This window comes from Rhinolophus sinicus, chromosome 3, assembly GCF_057876585.1.
Source record: "Rhinolophus sinicus isolate RSI-liver-muscle chromosome 3, RSI-T2T, whole genome shotgun sequence".
NCBI classification, from domain to species: Eukaryota; Metazoa; Chordata; class Mammalia; order Chiroptera; family Rhinolophidae; genus Rhinolophus; species Rhinolophus sinicus.
Genome location: NC_142503.1, coordinates 179,377,907 through 179,395,450, shown reverse-complemented (window position 1 = coordinate 179,395,450; position 17,544 = coordinate 179,377,907). Strand labels below are relative to the sequence as shown.

The 17,544-nt window shown below is 41.0% G+C and overlaps 1 protein-coding gene across 7 annotated transcripts in view; it reads right to left on the bottom strand.

Annotated features, from left to right (window-relative positions):
- Positions 1-17,544, bottom strand: part of GPATCH2L (G-patch domain containing 2 like) — a 51,466-nt gene that overhangs the window by 12,611 nt on the left and 21,311 nt on the right. For 3 of the 7 annotated variants that reach the window (XM_074327180.2, XM_074327185.2, XM_074327181.2), the window contains exons 6-9: positions 14,690-14,757; positions 13,330-13,384; positions 11,341-11,426; positions 210-241 (exon numbers count right to left, since the gene is read on the bottom strand). In XM_074327180.2, coding sequence (XP_074183281.1) covers positions 210-241; positions 11,341-11,426; positions 13,330-13,384; positions 14,690-14,757 — 241 coding nt within the window. Of the gene's footprint in view, positions 1-209; positions 242-11,340; positions 11,427-13,329; positions 13,385-13,438; positions 13,479-14,689; positions 14,758-17,544 lie in introns of all 7 variants that reach the window. The other 4 variants (XM_074327183.2, XM_074327186.2, XM_074327182.2 and 1 more) reach the window with 3 other exon arrangements.

Genomic DNA, 17,544 nt, shown 5'->3' with positions numbered 1-17,544 from the left:
CCCAAGAATACTAAAACAGGCAGAGATTTAAAATATAAGCCTGTGGTTTGGAAAAGTCCATCCAAATCAACTTTTACTGCTCACTTTCTTCTGTATGGAAAGAAGAGTTAACTTTAAGTATCCCATTAATAATTAATTCCAAATCCCCAAAGTGAAATGTAAATATAAATGTGTAAAGTAGGGAAAACAATTCATTTTTCATACCTTACCTAAGTCCCAGGAGTAAGTCCAAATTAGCATGCTGATGTAATAATAAGAAAGATAGATGACAGAACGTCAAAAGTAGACAGGTCTTTAGTCTAAATGCAGAGGTGGTAATTCCTTTTGAAGCCAGACACAGGCAGAAAAGAAAGTGACACTACAAAATTTTGTTTCTCCTCCAAACAGAGAAATGTACCAGACACAGTCCTTTTTTCCACAAACAAGGTACTGGACGTACACTCAGACCCCAACTCCAACTGTCCAAGCACTTGGGTCTAATTCAATCCTGCTTCTCCTGAAGTACTTCCGAAAGAGAAAGCAGTTAAAGGGTAACAGTTTATATCCATGCCCTTTCTTCTTTACCTCAAGCTCATTAAAGGACGCTCCAAAACTTTTTAGATTAAATGTTAACACCAGGGTGTGGAGGACGAGGGGCAGCGACTAGGAGCTTCCAGGGTTCTTTCTGATAATGCTCTGTTCCTGGATCTGGATGCTGGTTACTTGGATGGGACTTCATGAAAATTCATCAAGTATGTATTTCTTTGTAAACTTCTCTGTATGCATATTGTCCTTCAATTAATTAAAAAACTCTGCTTCTTCATTATCAAGGTTTACAAAATGCTGAGCTTTACGAAATGGATACAAAGTGAAATGCATAAGAAAAGTACTCAAAAGGGCTTTAAGATATTCCCGGAGTACTAACTTGGGCTGACCTAACCAAATACTGCCTTTTATTTACATGCCATCCAACATTTTCACAGCTTTGCGTGTTTAATATATGTCAGTTAAATGGTTACGGGCACATATTATCACTCCTCTATGGACCTACTCAGTATCTTACCTCACATTTTCAAGGAATGACAATTTTGGAGTAAAATGATGAAACCATTTATGCACCAAAATGTTTCAAGTTTTAACCATTTTAAATAAAACACAGTGGTTTTTTAATGCTTATTTACTTTAATAAAATGAAAATAAGTATGACTTACCCACTACTACACACATAGGTGCACTATCAGACTGCACTATATTCTGCAACGTCCTGTGGGGACACCTGTGGACTCAGAGGCCCAGGCGGTCCCTAGGATGCCCTGCCCCTCTGGGCCATGGTTCTTCGATCCCCGCTCTTCCCTGCTCAGTGATATGAAGGGCTTCAGGGCTAACTGTCCCTACATTAAATGACCCCAATCGCTAAGCCTCCAGTCTGTTACTCTTTCGGCAGTAAATGCTCTACTTCTACCACCCCATTCCCACTCCTAATGGTTACCTTAAACATCCTAAGTCCTTCAACTTTTGCAATTCCTCTGATTGTAACAGGAAAGAACTGAAGGCTTGCCAGGGAAACCAGGTAACAAAACTTATTAAGTCAATAACCTTATTTTGTTGTAAAAGTATGTATTTTTTGTGTGGACTATTTTCTTTCTACTCAGCAGTTTTGCTGCTTCTATTGTTCACCGACGTTTTACTGAGCACCGGGGTATGGTAGTGAATAAAACAGCTTCTTCCAGCTAAAAACATATAATGGAGGAAAGACAGCCTCTTCAATAAATGGTGCTGGGAGAATTGGATAGCCACGTGCAAAAGAATGAAACTGGACTGCTATCTGTCACCATGTACCAAAATTAATTCAAAATGGATCAAAGACTTAAGCATAAGACCTGACACAATAAACTGTATAGAAGAAAACATAGGTACTAAACTTATGGACCTTGGGTTCAAAGAGCATTTTACGAATTTGACTCCAAAGGCAATGGAAGTAAAAGCTAAAATAAACGAATGGGACTATATGAAACTTAAAAGCTTCTCTGCAAAGCAAAAGAAACCATCAACAAAATAAAGAGGCAACCAACTGAATGGGAGAAGATTTTTGCAAACAGTGCCTCCGATAAGGGGCTAATATCCAAAATATACAAGGAACTCATGAAACTCAACAACAAAAAAACAAACAACCCAATTGAAAAATGGGCAGACGACCTGAAGGGACATTTCTCCAAAGAGGACATACAAATGGCAAATAGACATATGAAAAAATGCTCAACATCACTAATCATCAGAGAAATGCAAATCAAAACCACAATGAGATCTTACCTCACCCCAGTCAGAATGGCTATCATCAACAAGACAAATAGTAACAAGTGTTGGAGAGGCTGTGGAGAAAAAGGAACCCTCGTACACTGTTGGTGGGAATGCAGACTGGTGCAGCCATTATGAAAGGCAGTGTGGAGGTTCCTCAAAAAATTACGAATAGAATTACCATATGACCCAGCAATCCCTCTCCTGGGTATCTACCCAAAAAATCTGAAAACATTTATCCATAAAGACACGTGTGCTCCAATGTTCATTGCAGCTTTGTTTACGGTGGCCAAGACACGGAAACAACCAAAATGTCCTTCGATAGATGAATGGATAAAGAAGTTGTGGTATATATACACAACGGAATACTATTTGGCGGTAAGAAAAGATGATATAGGAACATTTGTGACAACATGGATGGATCTTGAGTATGATGCTAAGTGAAATAAGTCAGACAGTAAAAGCAGAGAACCATATGATTTCACTGATATGTGGTATATAAACCAAAAATAGCAAAAGAACAAGACAAACAAATGAGAAACAGAAACTCATAGACACAGACAATAGTTTAGTGGTTACCAGAGGGTAAGGGGGGTGGGGGGGGTGGGAGATGAGGGTAAAGGGGATCAAATATATGGTGATGGAGGGAGAACTGACTCTGGGTGGTGAACACACAATGGGATTTATAGATGATGTAATACAGAATTGTACACCTGAAATCTATGTAATTTTACTAACAATTGTCACCCCAATAAATTAAAAAAAAAAAACTCACAGAGCAGTAGAGACAATGCCATCCTCAGAATAACTTCTAATGATGAAGCAAGAGCAGTCAGGAGGCATCTCTGATGTACATTTTATGGTAATTTTATTAAAGGACTCATCAAAACAAACAAACAAAAAAAACCAAACAAACAACAGCAACAAAAACCAGCTTCTTCCCTAATGGACCTTGTGGTCTAATACTATTTCCCGCTGCACAGCTTTTCTAGTTACAGAATCTGAATCACAGAAAAACTGAGGCAGAGATAAAGAGAAGTCATGTTCATTACTAAAACCCAGGTTAATGCTCCTTCCTTCTTAAAACGTTTCTCTTAAGACTGTTTTCAAGTCGGAGAGCTGTTGCATAAGGGGGAGAACAACATCACAGCTTAGGGCTCAGTACAGAAGGGATGTCTGTACTTCCCAGCAAAGACGTGGGAAGGGAGGAAGAGAAACAGTCGGTTGTTACAGAAGCACAGTAAGACATTCCCTTCTTTCTGGTTTCAAGCGAACACTGTTAATGGTAGAGTTACAGCTTGGGAAAATCTATTTTTCCCTGTGAGGGCTCTGTCTCCTTGGGAAGAACCTTAGAGGACAAAGGAGGAAGAGAACCCAGAACAAGGCTGGGGAGAGCAAAGAGGATGGGGGTGCTTGGGGCAAGAGGATTTAAAGAAGACAGGAAATGGAACCTGCCATGCTGCAGAGCACATTCAGAACATGAGGACAGCCCTGTTCAGGAATAAAGAGCAACCCGTGTTGGGTCAGAAGGGCCCCTTGAGCTATTCTGGGAACCCGAGTATGGGGGCAGGCAACTGCTGCAGCCCCAGCTTCCTATTCAAGAGGTACTTCCAATTTTTGTTAAACCCCAAATAACCCCCTGTCAGTCAACTATAGACATCAAAAACTAATGAAGGGAAGGGAAAATAAAGAGACTGACCTCCTTCCGCCCCCATTTTCATTTAGGAGCATTTAACCACCTCGGCTCCTTTTCTTTTTGATGTGTTCTTTTTTCAATTTGTGTTATTTTATTCGGACAGTATCACTGTCTACTCACAAGACAGAAACTGAAAAGGGACAATGCTCAAGTGAGTATCACGAAAGACAGGAAAGAAGAGTCTGACCTTCCTCTTCTCACCAACACACAGAGCCCCCTCCCTGTAGGTAGAAACAGTAGAAGATTTAACTAGATTTTTAAAAACTTTTCCAAGGGCAGCATACAGTTGTTTTGTGTTGCAAACTACGTACTATATGTGGGAAAGAGGACCTCTCAACTATGCAGCGGGCAAAAAAGGCGTAAGCGTAACTTAAGCTAAAAATCCCTACCAAGTTATGAAAACTTCCTTCTCAATTGGAATGACAAATGATTATCAGAATGACGTATGGAGTTTCGACAAAATACACATCTCCCACCACGCTGGGGTGGGAGAAGGACCAGTAATACGTTTATTTTGAAATACGCCAAATTCCCCAAACTAAGCTAGTCAATAAAAGATCTAAATGTTTAACTTAAAGAATAACAGAATGATTAAAACGGATACAAATTTAAATTAAAATACTGTTCCCTAGTATATAAGTAATTAACCCTGAGGAAAAAACAGGCTCACTGGCTCCGTTTCATCTGACTGGGGCCTCAGCGTCCTTCGGGCACTGCCTCTTTCACAGCATGAGGGCTAGGTCAGTACTTCCCCTAAAGCATCACATTCAGCAACATTTGCTGAAAAGAATTTATGGGGGATATGAGCATTAAAAGCAACAAACACCCTCTTTAAAGACATTCTTGCTTCAGGAGAAGCCACTACATTCATATCCTAAATGTGAAGGTGAATGCTGAAGATTAACAATTAATTGAAAGAGTATTCTGTATATCCACGGTAAACACAACATTTCTGTTTTATTTTTTACTTCAGGTAACTGAAAGATCAGGTGAGTTGTTAAAACTGCACTGTTACTTAGGAAACTGGGCAGATCACTATGTCCCTGGGGCAGGAATGTACTTTTAGGGGAAAAAAAATTACTTTGAGAAACACATGCATGTTTAATAGAACCAATGTTGGCAAAAAAATAACTGACGTGACTGCTTTAGATTTAGAACAAAGATGTTTAGAGTCACACCTAAGGAGAGAAAACAGTCTTTATCTGCTGATGGCAAGCTAATTTAAGGAACAGTTCACCTTCAAAAATCCCTTATTTCTAAAGCCCATTGAAAACTTCATGTTTTTGCATGAAGTAAAAATAAAATTCATTGTGAAAAGGTATTTATTTATTGTACTTTTTCTTAAACACAAACAAATAAGTAACATCAAGAAAAAATGACTGATAGTTCCAAGGACCAAAGGACATACATATCATATTCCAATTATTCTCCTTTATTACTAATCTATTCACCTCAGTTATTTTTAACAACACCGTCTGAAGGCCTACCCTGTGTAAAGCATTCCGCTGGATGTAGAGATGGGATACACAAGACGACTGAGCCTAGGGCCTTTCCACCGGGAGCTAACAACATAAGGGGGAAGGCTGATGCATAAAGAACTGAGCTGTAATTAAGGAACAAGCAAAGTGAGAGCCAGGATAAAATGAGGGAAAACAGAATTAAATCTAGGGAAGTAGAGACAGCCCTTCCTCACATGTGACTTTATCTGCAGGGTTACCTGACACTTACTGAATACCCAATAGGGGAAATATTTTCACTGACTTGCACACAGGAAAGGAACCTGGTTTGTGACACTAGAAGCAGCTAGGAAAAGAAAACCACTTCACAATTCCAGGGCACAGTGGAGGTTTGTCTAAGAGGAAGAGATCCAATGCCACTAGTGTTTTCACTCAAAACTAACCCTCAGCGGTCTGTAACAAACTGCTCACAAGCTCCTGAAAACTCGCCGCAATCTACTTCCCACAGCGGAGCCAAGGATGACAAATCAGGAAGCTGTTTCATGCCACCCACAGGAGCAGAAGAGTTTCACATCAGTTGGAAAGATGGGTATATTACAAGGGAAAACAGAGAAAGAATGCTTCCACTACACCACTTAGGCTGTGGGATGCCAGCTGGCTGAGAGCTGATGTAAACAAGACCGTCCAACAGAGGACAAAAGATTCAAGAACTGCGGGCTGTATAATGGGAAGTTCCGACAGGACGGGCAGCCCTGTGACAATATTACAGCAGAAACACTTCCTCACACACGGCTGAAGCTAAGGCACTGAAGAGGTGAGCAAGAGCTGCTGTACATCACAGTCTCCCCACCAGGTACTGGACTAACAAAAGGTTCTTTCCCCCAAGCCCTGAGGTAAAACCGGAGGCTGTTTACTGTGGCTCCAAAGGTCAAAATTAATGGAATGAATTGAGTCTTCTTCTTGCTCTTTGAAACTCCTTGTCAAGTGGCACAGCCAGCTGGGCACACAACTCTGATATGCAGATCACCACGTTTGTGAACAGATAAAATGAATTACAATGAGCACAGGCGATCATACTTCAAATCTCTAGTGGGCAGGAAGGTCTCTCTCTTTTACCCAAACCCGATCCAAATGCCTCCTCTTATGGTCCATTTGAGGCCATTTAAGCACCTCAAGAATCTGTACTACATCTCATTAGCAAACAGCTCTGGACGGCAACTCCAGTCCGTAAAACTCCAATTATCCTAAGGACAAGGTAGGGTAGTAACTATGCAACAAAAATAATAATATCAGCTACCAGTATGTGAAACATTCAAATATGTTACTTCATTTTTATCACCACTAGCCCAATAAATACATTTTAAAGATGAGGAAATTGAGGCACGGGGAGGTTAAGTCATTTGCCCAGGTAAAGCCAAGATTCTTACCTGGGTCTGCCTCACACCAATATCCACTAATATGAGATTAAGAACTTAAAGAAGGAATAAATGGAAATGGTGATACATTACCAAACCACCACCCCAAATAGAAGAAAGGTCAGGAAAGCTGGAGAAAACTCCTAACTGCCACAAGACATTCAAAAACTACAGCTGGTGACTTGCGCCTCATACAGAGATGGAGCAGCTGATAAGTTCTAGTTATGGTTTTCTGAGGCCATAGTGGTAAGAAACGCTATCCTGCACCATCGGCAAATCTCTCCTTTTAGGAAAGCTGCCCACAGCACTCGCTCATTACCATTCTCTGACTGTGTCCTTGACAGCAATACCACCGCCTCTATCAGAACACCAATCACACCATCTGCTGTTTGAGCGGCAGCAATTCTTGACACCCGTACCAAGTATTACCTCTTTAATGTAACAGCAACATCCCAGTACCAGCCATCAAAACCAGCACACACACCACAACCGCCAGCTGTCCAGCTACCCGTCCACCCAGCCAACGACTCCTCGTCATCACTGTGTGCCACTCTGTGCTAAACCCCAACACCCTCTGTCACCTGCAGCAGTGCTCCAAAGCTAAGAAAAGTCCACTGTCCCACCTCCCACAAGGAATCGTGCTCACAGTATCAAAGCACAGAGCTCGTGCCAATTATGAAATGGGATTTCCTGTTAAGCAAATCACAAAGAAGCAGTCATAAAACCATATTCATTTAGGGCAATAGTTCTTAACCCCCGCTGCATACTGGAAGTCACCTGGGAGCTTTAAAATAATGCCAAATGCCTGGGCCTCATCCCAGACCAATTAAATCACAATCTTAGGAAGTGGGGCCCAGCAAGGATTTATGTTTTAAAGCTTCTCAGGTGATTCCAAAATGCAGCCAGGGTTGAATACCACCAACCTTAGGTATTTCTAGAGTGGTTATTTCTGAAAACGCTTAACTCACATATCTATTAGGTGGCACAAACACCACAAAGACTCCCTCTCCCATCCACGCACCTGCCCTCTGGGCTGTATTAAAATGATACACCAATAAAATGATCTCTTAAGATCATAGAGTCCCATTATTTCTTTGTTTATAGCAGTGAAATACTAAACAAGCGAGAACGGTGCGGTCACTCGCAGCCCCCAGCGACCCCCAGGCCTCGCACTGAGAACCAGAGCTGTATAATGCCCTAGCAATGAGGAGGCAGGTAAGCGTCCTCACTCCAGGCAGGTGAGTGTGTGGTTCTGTGGAACTGGCCAGGCCCAGGCAGGAAGCAGCCTCAGCTCAATACCCTGACAGGAGGAAACCTTCACAGTTCAGGCATGATTATCAAACTCTTTGTGCTCTTAAAGGAGAGTAATTATAGGCATGTGAAAAAAGGAAAGCACTCCCCGAGGAACTCTTCCTCACATGCTTCCCAAGAGGCACTAGGGCCATTAAAAATTCCATGATGAAGAGGAAAAACAGCCTGGGAACAGCCAGGAGGCAATACAGCAAATTAATACACCAGCCCTCCTTGGGGAAAGCTGTGATAAAACAGGAAACACTTCTCTCTTTGCAAAATAAAATTATACCACTAATGATAACATAGTCACCACACACACACAAATCGTTCTAATGATGGGTGTGAAATTCCCAATGCTGCCCCGATGCTTTGAAGGAAATCTTTTCCTACCACAGATAAAATGGAACAAGAAAAAGTAAAATTTCCATTCGAAACAGTTTTTAATACAGCCATTCACCTGCCTCTTCCCTACCAGCACCACTCTACCATTCTCCTTCCCAGGTGCCAGACTTGGTTAAAATTGTCCACTCTTTATAAAGCTCACCATCTAGTTCTGAATCCACTCTCGTCAGCTGGCCACACCAAAGCTGACTGCTCCTTCTCTACTGACCCTTTGCTGAGCAGGGACCCCACTATTTCAAAGAAATGAGAGGCGCCCCAGGGGCTCAGGGTTTCATCACCCACATTTTCTAAAAACTGCACAGAGGTCACTTGTGCTGATCACTTCCCACAGGTGAGTGGTTACCAAACTACTGATTGTGCACCCTCATGAGTAAACAATTTGAGCAAACACTCCTTATATATGTAATACATGCACATAAAACCAAAATATGTGCTGCTAGACTAATATATGTACAATTGAAAACAAAAAAATAATTTAAGGATAAGAAAATATAAACAAGTGTAAGTTTAAAAATTTTCTCCCCCGACCGCACAGAACCTCGGTGTGGCAACCCACTTTGCATCTGCTCCCCTGGGAAGGACGTCTAGGAGGGCAAGGATCCACTATAATCTCCACATTCTCTCGCCTTGCTCTTGGCAATGGTCTAAAGCAATAAGTCGTATTTCCCCAGAGCTGAGGGCACCAGAAGCACAGCCTAGACTTCCCCATGTTTCCAAGTCTAGCCACAAGCACTGCCAGCAAGAGAATGAAGATAATGAGGTGGATAATGAGATACACAAAGAAACAAGAAGCTGACACCCACTCCAGCCAGGAGGAGGCTTTAAAGGCAACAGGAAACCTGATAAAAGCACGGATACCAATCTCAGCAGAGCACAGCTCGAGGTAGCAGAGGTAAAGGAAGGCAGACAAATAATCCACCTTCAGCATCGGGCGTGACACACTGCTATTTCCAGTCTTCCCGAAGGTGTACAGTGCCATTATTTTATTTGGTTTTAAGACAAAAAGCTGAAGGACTGCTTCAAAAGATGGATTGATATCTTGCATCTTCCAAGATGGCTGAACACCACCGCCTCTAAGAAGGCCTCCCTGAGCCTCCGAGTTAGGACCCCTCCTCTGTGCTTCCTATCATTCTGGGGCACACCTTTGTGCCCTTCTCACTCATATCGTAACTGTCGCTTTCTACACCTGACTTTCCCATGAGCATGTGAGCTCGTTAGGGGCAGGACCTAAACGAAGCCTGGCACATAGTAGGGAGTCGGCAAACACTGAATTCATGAATGACGAATAAATCACATGCTACTGAAGAAAAGGCCTTACAGTGGTTTATCATCATCTCACAATTTTCGATTTTCCTAGTGACATCATTTGTGATGGGCTCTCTTTTCAAAAGACTTTCTCCATTAACATACTACTCGAGTAGAAGGTTTGATAGCAGGTTATGGTGCAATTTATTATTATAGCCCATAGTGGAAGTTCTCATTGTATCCATGAAAGAGTAACTTCTTTGTGCAGTCTACACCCCAAATCTATGAACATATCCATTTAAGAACATAATAGAAAGAAAAAAATCAGAACCTCAGAAAGAAATTCTTTGTGCCACTAGAAATAATAAAGTTCTATGGTTCAGTCTATTAGCTGCTCTTTTGTACATAACAACCCTGCTAGGGGTGCTACAATTAAAACCATATTTACTTCATATGTCACCTAACATGAGAATTTACATTGAGAGGCACTAAATTCATTCTGCTATGTAGGCACAGGATTCATGCTGACAAATACAGAGAGTGCCAAAAAAATATATACACATTTTAAGAAAGGAAAACTGTATTAAAATTGTAACACTCAATATATACCAATAACAAAAGATGAATACAAGTCACGTTTAACTTCTGCAATTACAAGAGATGCTCCAAGTGGTTACCATCAGCGTCCAGACACTTCTGATTATGGCGAACTACTGCTTGAGCAACGTTGACCAAAGTGTCCACTTGTATACATTTGTTTGGCATTATTTTGGCACACCCAGTAAATACTAAATCCCTAGTAAGTGCCAGGCACTGTGGTAGGTGCTGGGGAGGTATCAGGGAACAAGACAATGTCCCTGCACTTTGAAGTCTATATTCTAGTAAGAGAGATGGTGGGGGAAAGTAGGGGAGGAAAAAGCCCCAATAAACAAAGTTACTACAGACTATGATAAAAGCTCTAAAAAAAAGAAATAGATAACACGCAGGGAGTGGCAGAGGTGGCCCCTTTAGATTAGGATGGTGTGAGAGGGCCTCCCTGCACAGGTGGCCCAAGCTGACATGAGAAGGAACTGCTCTAAGATGGCAGTCCAGGCAAAGGGAACACATGTGATGGTTCAGAGGCAGGAAAGGGCGGCTATTTTTGAAGAACAAAATGGAGTTCCCTAGTGCAGCTGGCTCTCTCCCCCAGTGAGGAAGTTTATGAAAGGAGTTTAGACTTGCAGGCAGAAGTCAGATTATGCAGGGTTTTGCAGGTCATGGCAAGGACCGTTAATAATGTGCTTTGAAGATAGGTTTGTAGCAGAAGAAATATGAAATATGAGGCAGAAGACTCAGGTCATAGTTGAAACTTAAATCACATACTAGACACATGACCACAGGAGAGAGACCTCGCCACTCTGCCTCAGCTTCTGCATCTGTAAAATGTCCAATGACCTATTGAGGTTGCTGTAAAGATTAAATTGGATGCTATACATAAACATACTTTATAATTTAAAAAGTGTGGTAAGAAAGGAAACTGGTATTGTCTGGGAGAAAACAGCCACCAGGAGACAATTACCTGGCAGAGCGGTGCGCAGGTGAGCATCTTCGGTGAGAAGCATCAGCAAGAACATCCAGGGAGTAAAGAGGAGAAAGGGGATTAAACTGCAAGAATAAAACACATTATTTTAGTAGGCTTATATATGAAGCAGACCTGATCGCAAAGGGCAACCTGCTATTTACTTTTCCCCTTGGTTTAACTCTTGCTATACCACAGACACCATTCAATAAAATGATGCACATCCAATAGTGTACCTATGAATGTAGCATTATCTCATCTACCACACCTCAAAAAGACTATTCTTTGGTAAACAACAATTTTCAAAAACTTCTAATACACAATAATTACTTCAATGGCAAACAATAGAATAGTTGACCCTTGAACAATGCAGGGGTTAGGGGTGCCAACCTCTGGCTCCGTCAAAAACCCACATATAACTTTTGACTCCCAAAAACTTAACTACTAATAGCCTACTGTTGACTGGAAGCCTTACTGGTAACATAAACAGTAGTTTAACACATATTTTGTATGTTATCTGTATTATGTACTGTATTTCTACAAGAAAGTAAGCTAGAAAAGAGAAAATGTTATCAAGAAAATCATAAATACATTTATAGTATTTTTTTTTCAATCTGTGCATACGTGGCCCCACACAGCTCAAACCCGTGTTGTTCAAGGGTCAGCTGGACTTTATAACTGACGTAATAGGAACTTATGCCTACTGATGATCAGTCCTTGTTCCCAAGAAGACGAGCATGAAATTACCTTTCCATTTCCTTATCCTGGCAAATGTTTCTAGTGGTTAGCACATACCAGCAGCATAGTGTGGTGGAAACAGAACTAGAGTCAGAATTAGAAAGCTAACGTTTAGGTCCAGTCTACCACTGAGTTGCCTGTATTAAAAACTACATAATCCCTTTGAGTTTTACTATCCTCACCTGTGAAATGGATGTCTCGCTGTCTTACCTATTTCACAGGATTATTATGAGGGCTAAATGAAACATCACTTTCAGTTTATGAAGTAATTTCAGTTTCTCTTCTATGAAACATTTGTTACCTCAAAGGTGGTTGTGAGTATCAAATGGGATACTATACATAAAAGTACCTCACTTTATGTTTGCTAGCTGTCTTTGGACTTTCTCCACAATAAATAAATCTCCCCCAAAATTACTCTGAATGGTAATTTCAAAAGAACTTTAAAGAATACAAACTACAGAAACTTTCTCTATGTCAGAAGTTCCAGTCCCAGTTCTAAGAGCTCTATGACTTTGGACAATTTGTTTAAATCTCATCTGTAAATAACAGACCTGGACAGGGTGAGTCCCAAAGGTCCCCTTCTGCCTTTAGATCCTCTGATGCAAATACGATTTAGCATCTAGCTTGGAGTTCCACAAACTGCAGTCTCTCAACTTTTTCCTTATCTGCCCACCACCTGCACTATTTACTTAATATTTTTATATTAATTATTATTACTCAGCCTTGTCCTTACCATATTTCTATGAAACAAGTTTGATATAATGATTACATCTATTTTATAACTAATCGCCAAGAAAAAGCAACCTCTCTCCCCCCAAAAATCAAAAGCTTCAAACATAAAGGAACATAGCCGTTGTAATTTTAAAACACCCAGCAAATAACAAGATGTACCAAGGGATCCCTCAGGGGGCAGCTGGGGACAAGACTAAGAGTGCAAGGCTCTAAGGCCTCGACCCCACTTTCACCCAAAGCAACTCTACCCTCTTCTGCTTCACACATTTAGGCTTCAACATTGAACTTCTCAGCACAGGATTCTGATGTTTAAACCATAGCAGGTGAAGTTCATTCGAATTTCTTACTGCAAAGTTCAAAACTAAAATAAAAACGGGATTCCTATGAAATAAGTGTTACAAGTAATAAACTAAAGATCACAGCTGATCCTAACAACAAGTTCTTATCAGTGAATATCGAATCTTCTTGGAAAACAGTCCTCCAAGAAAATCAGAATAACACAGGGAACAGAAACCTTACCTCATGTGCACAAGCAGAAATGTGAGGAAAATCAGAAGCCAACGCTTTATTCTTTCTAAAGAAAAGGAAACCAAATGATAAAATAAAGATGACAAAGAAAAGATCTTACCTGATTTCGTTCTCTTTTCCCAGCTGATGGTAACCAGAAACTAAAGAGAGGGAGAGAATAACAGGAAAGAAAATGGTAAAAGAAGTGATAGAAAAATCAGAGAGGAGAAGATAAAAACATTTCGGGATAATGAAGTGAAGAGAAAGAAAGAAACAGGAAAAAGATGGAATTGAGGGAGGAAAGGATAAAGATGTTAAATGTGTATGAACTTTATTGCAGAAAATAACTCTTCAAAGAAAAAAGCCTTGTAATGGAATGTAAAAGACTAGACACTAAAAATAAACCCAAGATTATGGTGTGACACCAATGCACTCTTAGCTGTGCAGTGACAACAGGATCCCCAATTCAACAAGGGCATAAACTACACATACATCTTGCCTATTTTGTAAATTAAAAATTTGACCAAGCTGGACAGGTATAGAATCATAACTGGGTACTGATGATGACGTGTACAGGCGACATCAAAGAGCCAACCATGCTAGGAGCTGGGGCTGTCACAAGAAAGTGTGGAATGATTTTCCAATAGCTACTTGCAGGCTTTTTAGTTGTATTCATAAGAGTAGTTAGGACAAAAAGATATTTCTCTATATAGAGGTCTAAAAATGGGAAGAGAATACAACAGAACATAGAGGCAATCACCCATTTTGAACAAAAAAAATTTTGAGAGACAGAAAAATTAGTTTAAGATATTTCCATCCTGGGCCGGCCTGGTGGCTCAGGGGGTTGGAGCGCGTGCTCCTAACACCAAGGTTGCTGATTTGATTCCCACATGGGCCAGTGAGCTGCACCCTCTACAGCTAAGATTGTGAACAACGGCTCTCCCTGGAGCTGGACTGCTGTGGGCTTCCGGCGACCGACTGCCTCAGCCGGGGGGAGCGCAAGGCTCATAATACCAGCCTGGGCCAGGGAGCTGTGTCCTACACAACTAGACTGAGAAACAACGGCTTGAACCGGGGGTTGGAAAAAGGGGAAAGAAAAAAAAAGATATGACATCTTTATTGGAGGCTACTTTTATAATGTACCACCTATAGGTATAAAAAGCAAAGAAATGAAAACTAGTCTAGAAAGGAATAAAAAAATCACTTTCACGGGTTTAGAGTATTAGCCATTTTAACTGCTATAAAGTACAAATCTTTAAGATCCCCTCTTTCAGCTCTAAAGTTGGATTTGTGGGTTCCTTCAAAAAACTTCCCTCCTACCTCCTTCTCCAAGGAACAGACTAGAAGAGCCAGTAAATCCAAAAGCACTTACTCTTTCTGCCGAGAGTCACTAATGATGTGGCCTATCCTCTCAGCACCCAAAGTACTGATATTGGTCTCCTGAAAAGACAAGGAAGAGAAGACAGGAGTGTCATCCAAGCACAGAAACAAACACACCAAGCACAATCTGTCATCAAGCTCACACTTTCCCATTACTGCGCCAGCAACCTCAAAGGCGCATGTCAAATGGCAATCTGCAAATCCAACAGCAATTATATTCCTTTTTATGAGACTATCTTAAAAGTATTTCTTGTTATCCTAGACCTGTTTTTCTCTAGTGTGCCAAAAAGGATTCATTATAAATACTGTTTACTATATATAGTATTTTAACATAGTAATATTTCCTAGAGTTATTAAAGTATATAGAAATAAAAACACTTTAAAAAAAAATCCGGCCGGCCCGGTGGCACAGGCGGTTGGAGCTCTGTGCTCCTAACTCCGAAGGCTGCCGGTTCGATTCCCACATGGGCCGGTGGGCTCTCAACCATATGGTTGCCAGTTGAATTCGTCAAGTCCCGCAAGGGATGGTGGGCAGCGCCCCCTGCAACTAAGATTGAACAGGGCACCTTGAGCTGAGCTGCCTCCCAGAGGGCTCAGCTGGTTGGAGCATGTCCTCTCAACCACAAGGTTGCCAGTTGGATTCCTCGAGTCCCACAAGGGATGGTGGGCAGCGCCCCCTGCAACTAGCAATGGCAACTGGACCTGGAGCTGAGCTGTGCCCTCCACAACTAAGACTGAAAGGACAACAACTTGACTTGGAAAAAAGTCCTGGAAGTGCACACTGTACCCCAATAAAGTCCTGTTCCCCTTCCCCAATAAAAATCTTAAAAAAAAAAAAAAAAAAAAATCCAACAGCAGCCACTTTTTAACAGACCAGCACATCAAGCTCCCTGGACTCATATGATTAGAGCCCCAACAGCCTTTATAACGGGACATTTACCAAGTGCTCACTGGTAATAAACACCTAAATATCTGTTGACTAACTGTATACACGTCAAAGGACCTTTGTAACTTGCAAAAATTGTCACCCTGTATTTTGTCTGTTAAACATCATCTCTGAAAATAAAAACAGAAGTCTGTATAAACTGGTTCTTAAATTGGGGGTTCTCAAGGTTGTAATACGAAATCTTACCCATAACACCACAAGCAATTCAGAAACTAGTCATCTCCAAAAAGCTGGAAAATGGCAGAAGGCATTCACCCTTCATTTAACTTGAGTACATTTATAATGAGTATCTACCGCAGTTCCTGGGGAAGCAGCCCCCCAGTACATGAGTAAGAGTTACGCATATACGAGTAAGTATTAAGATGAGCAAGCATAAGTTATGGGCATGAATGTCAGAACATCAAACCTGTTACTCAAACACATTTGTTTCTGAGCAAATATTAGTATCTGTATTCATCTACATGTATGATTAGCTTAAACCTTAAGATACACATTTTAGCAGAACTGGCTATCGAAAAATTAATTTGAGGTCAGATTCTGGGCAAGAGTGGAGCTAAATAAAAAGGTTTCACATATTCTATTGTTCATATTCTTCATCCCTCACGCCTATGCCTCCTGGTCACAGATGCAGCCATGGAAGTGGGGCCAAGGGAAAAGATGGGTGAAAAATGAGCTATTTGTTACAGCAGAAAAATTAAGTTAAAGTGCCGTAATGTTTAAATTTACAGTTTATTACTGTGTAAATTACAAGCAGTACTTTGCGTAATTAGCAGCTCGCTGGCAGGGAGCTGTGAATGAAACTCATTATTTATGATTACAATTTAGAAAAAGAGAAGAGAGATGGGGAGGGAGAAGAATGGGGGCAAAACAGTGACCTCTGCTAGAAATGACAAATATCCCCTTAAGGTGATGAAGATGAATTAAACAAGTAAATATTATTCTATTCATTTGAAATCCTTAGAGACGTCCAATAGGCCCCAGTTTCCTTCCTTAAAGGGAGCCTTCCAGATGAACTGATTTACTTCCCTGGAACAGGAAGGCTCTTATTTCACAGGAGCTGAAACAAAGTCAGGTAGGTGGTAGGGAGAACATTATCTGTCGAGCCTAACGAATAGAGAAAAACAATCATCTTTCTGCTTCCCATTCCCAACCTCCTGCTTCCTTCCACCCTATGGACTCCCTCCATCCCATGTACCCTGCTAGCTGTCAAGAATAAGCACCCAGAATAGCAAAAGCACCTTTTTATTGTCAGTAAAATGAGTGATCCAAAAGAAGTATCATTCTTCCAAAAATCAAATGTCTTTCTAATTAGAAATTGAATTTAAAGATACTAAAAAGAATCTGAGTTCATGTGGAAATAAACAGCCTCGTTTCTTTTGCATGGCTAAAATGTCAAAAAACTGTTCCTTGATGAAACTATAAAATAGTAGCTCTCTGAGGGCAGCCAGAACGGGGCTCTAATCACTCCACCCCTGGTGGGCACAGAGCCCGCCACAGAGTAGGCATTCTGAATGCATATGGAGTAGACAAACAAACTAATGCTCTAAAATGACTCTCCCTTCCTTACTCTTTGCCCACCACCATCTTCTCTGACTGAGTATAAGCCCCAATCTTAACCTATTTTCAATCTCAAAGCTAAAGTAAAAAGTAAATAAAGAAATTTTTAAAGTTTAAATAAAGAATAAAGAGAAGTCAAATTTGGGTTCAACTCTATACTCTGCCACTTCTGTCTGGATAACATCAGACATTACTGAACTTTTTTGAACCCATGTTATCCTCACCTGCTAAAGAGGAATATCACCTTTTTTACAAGGTTTTTGGGAGGGTTAAATGAACTGAGTGTGTAGCACAGGCCCTGGCAACGGCAGAACTGAATAAGTGGTAGATATTCCTCCCTCATG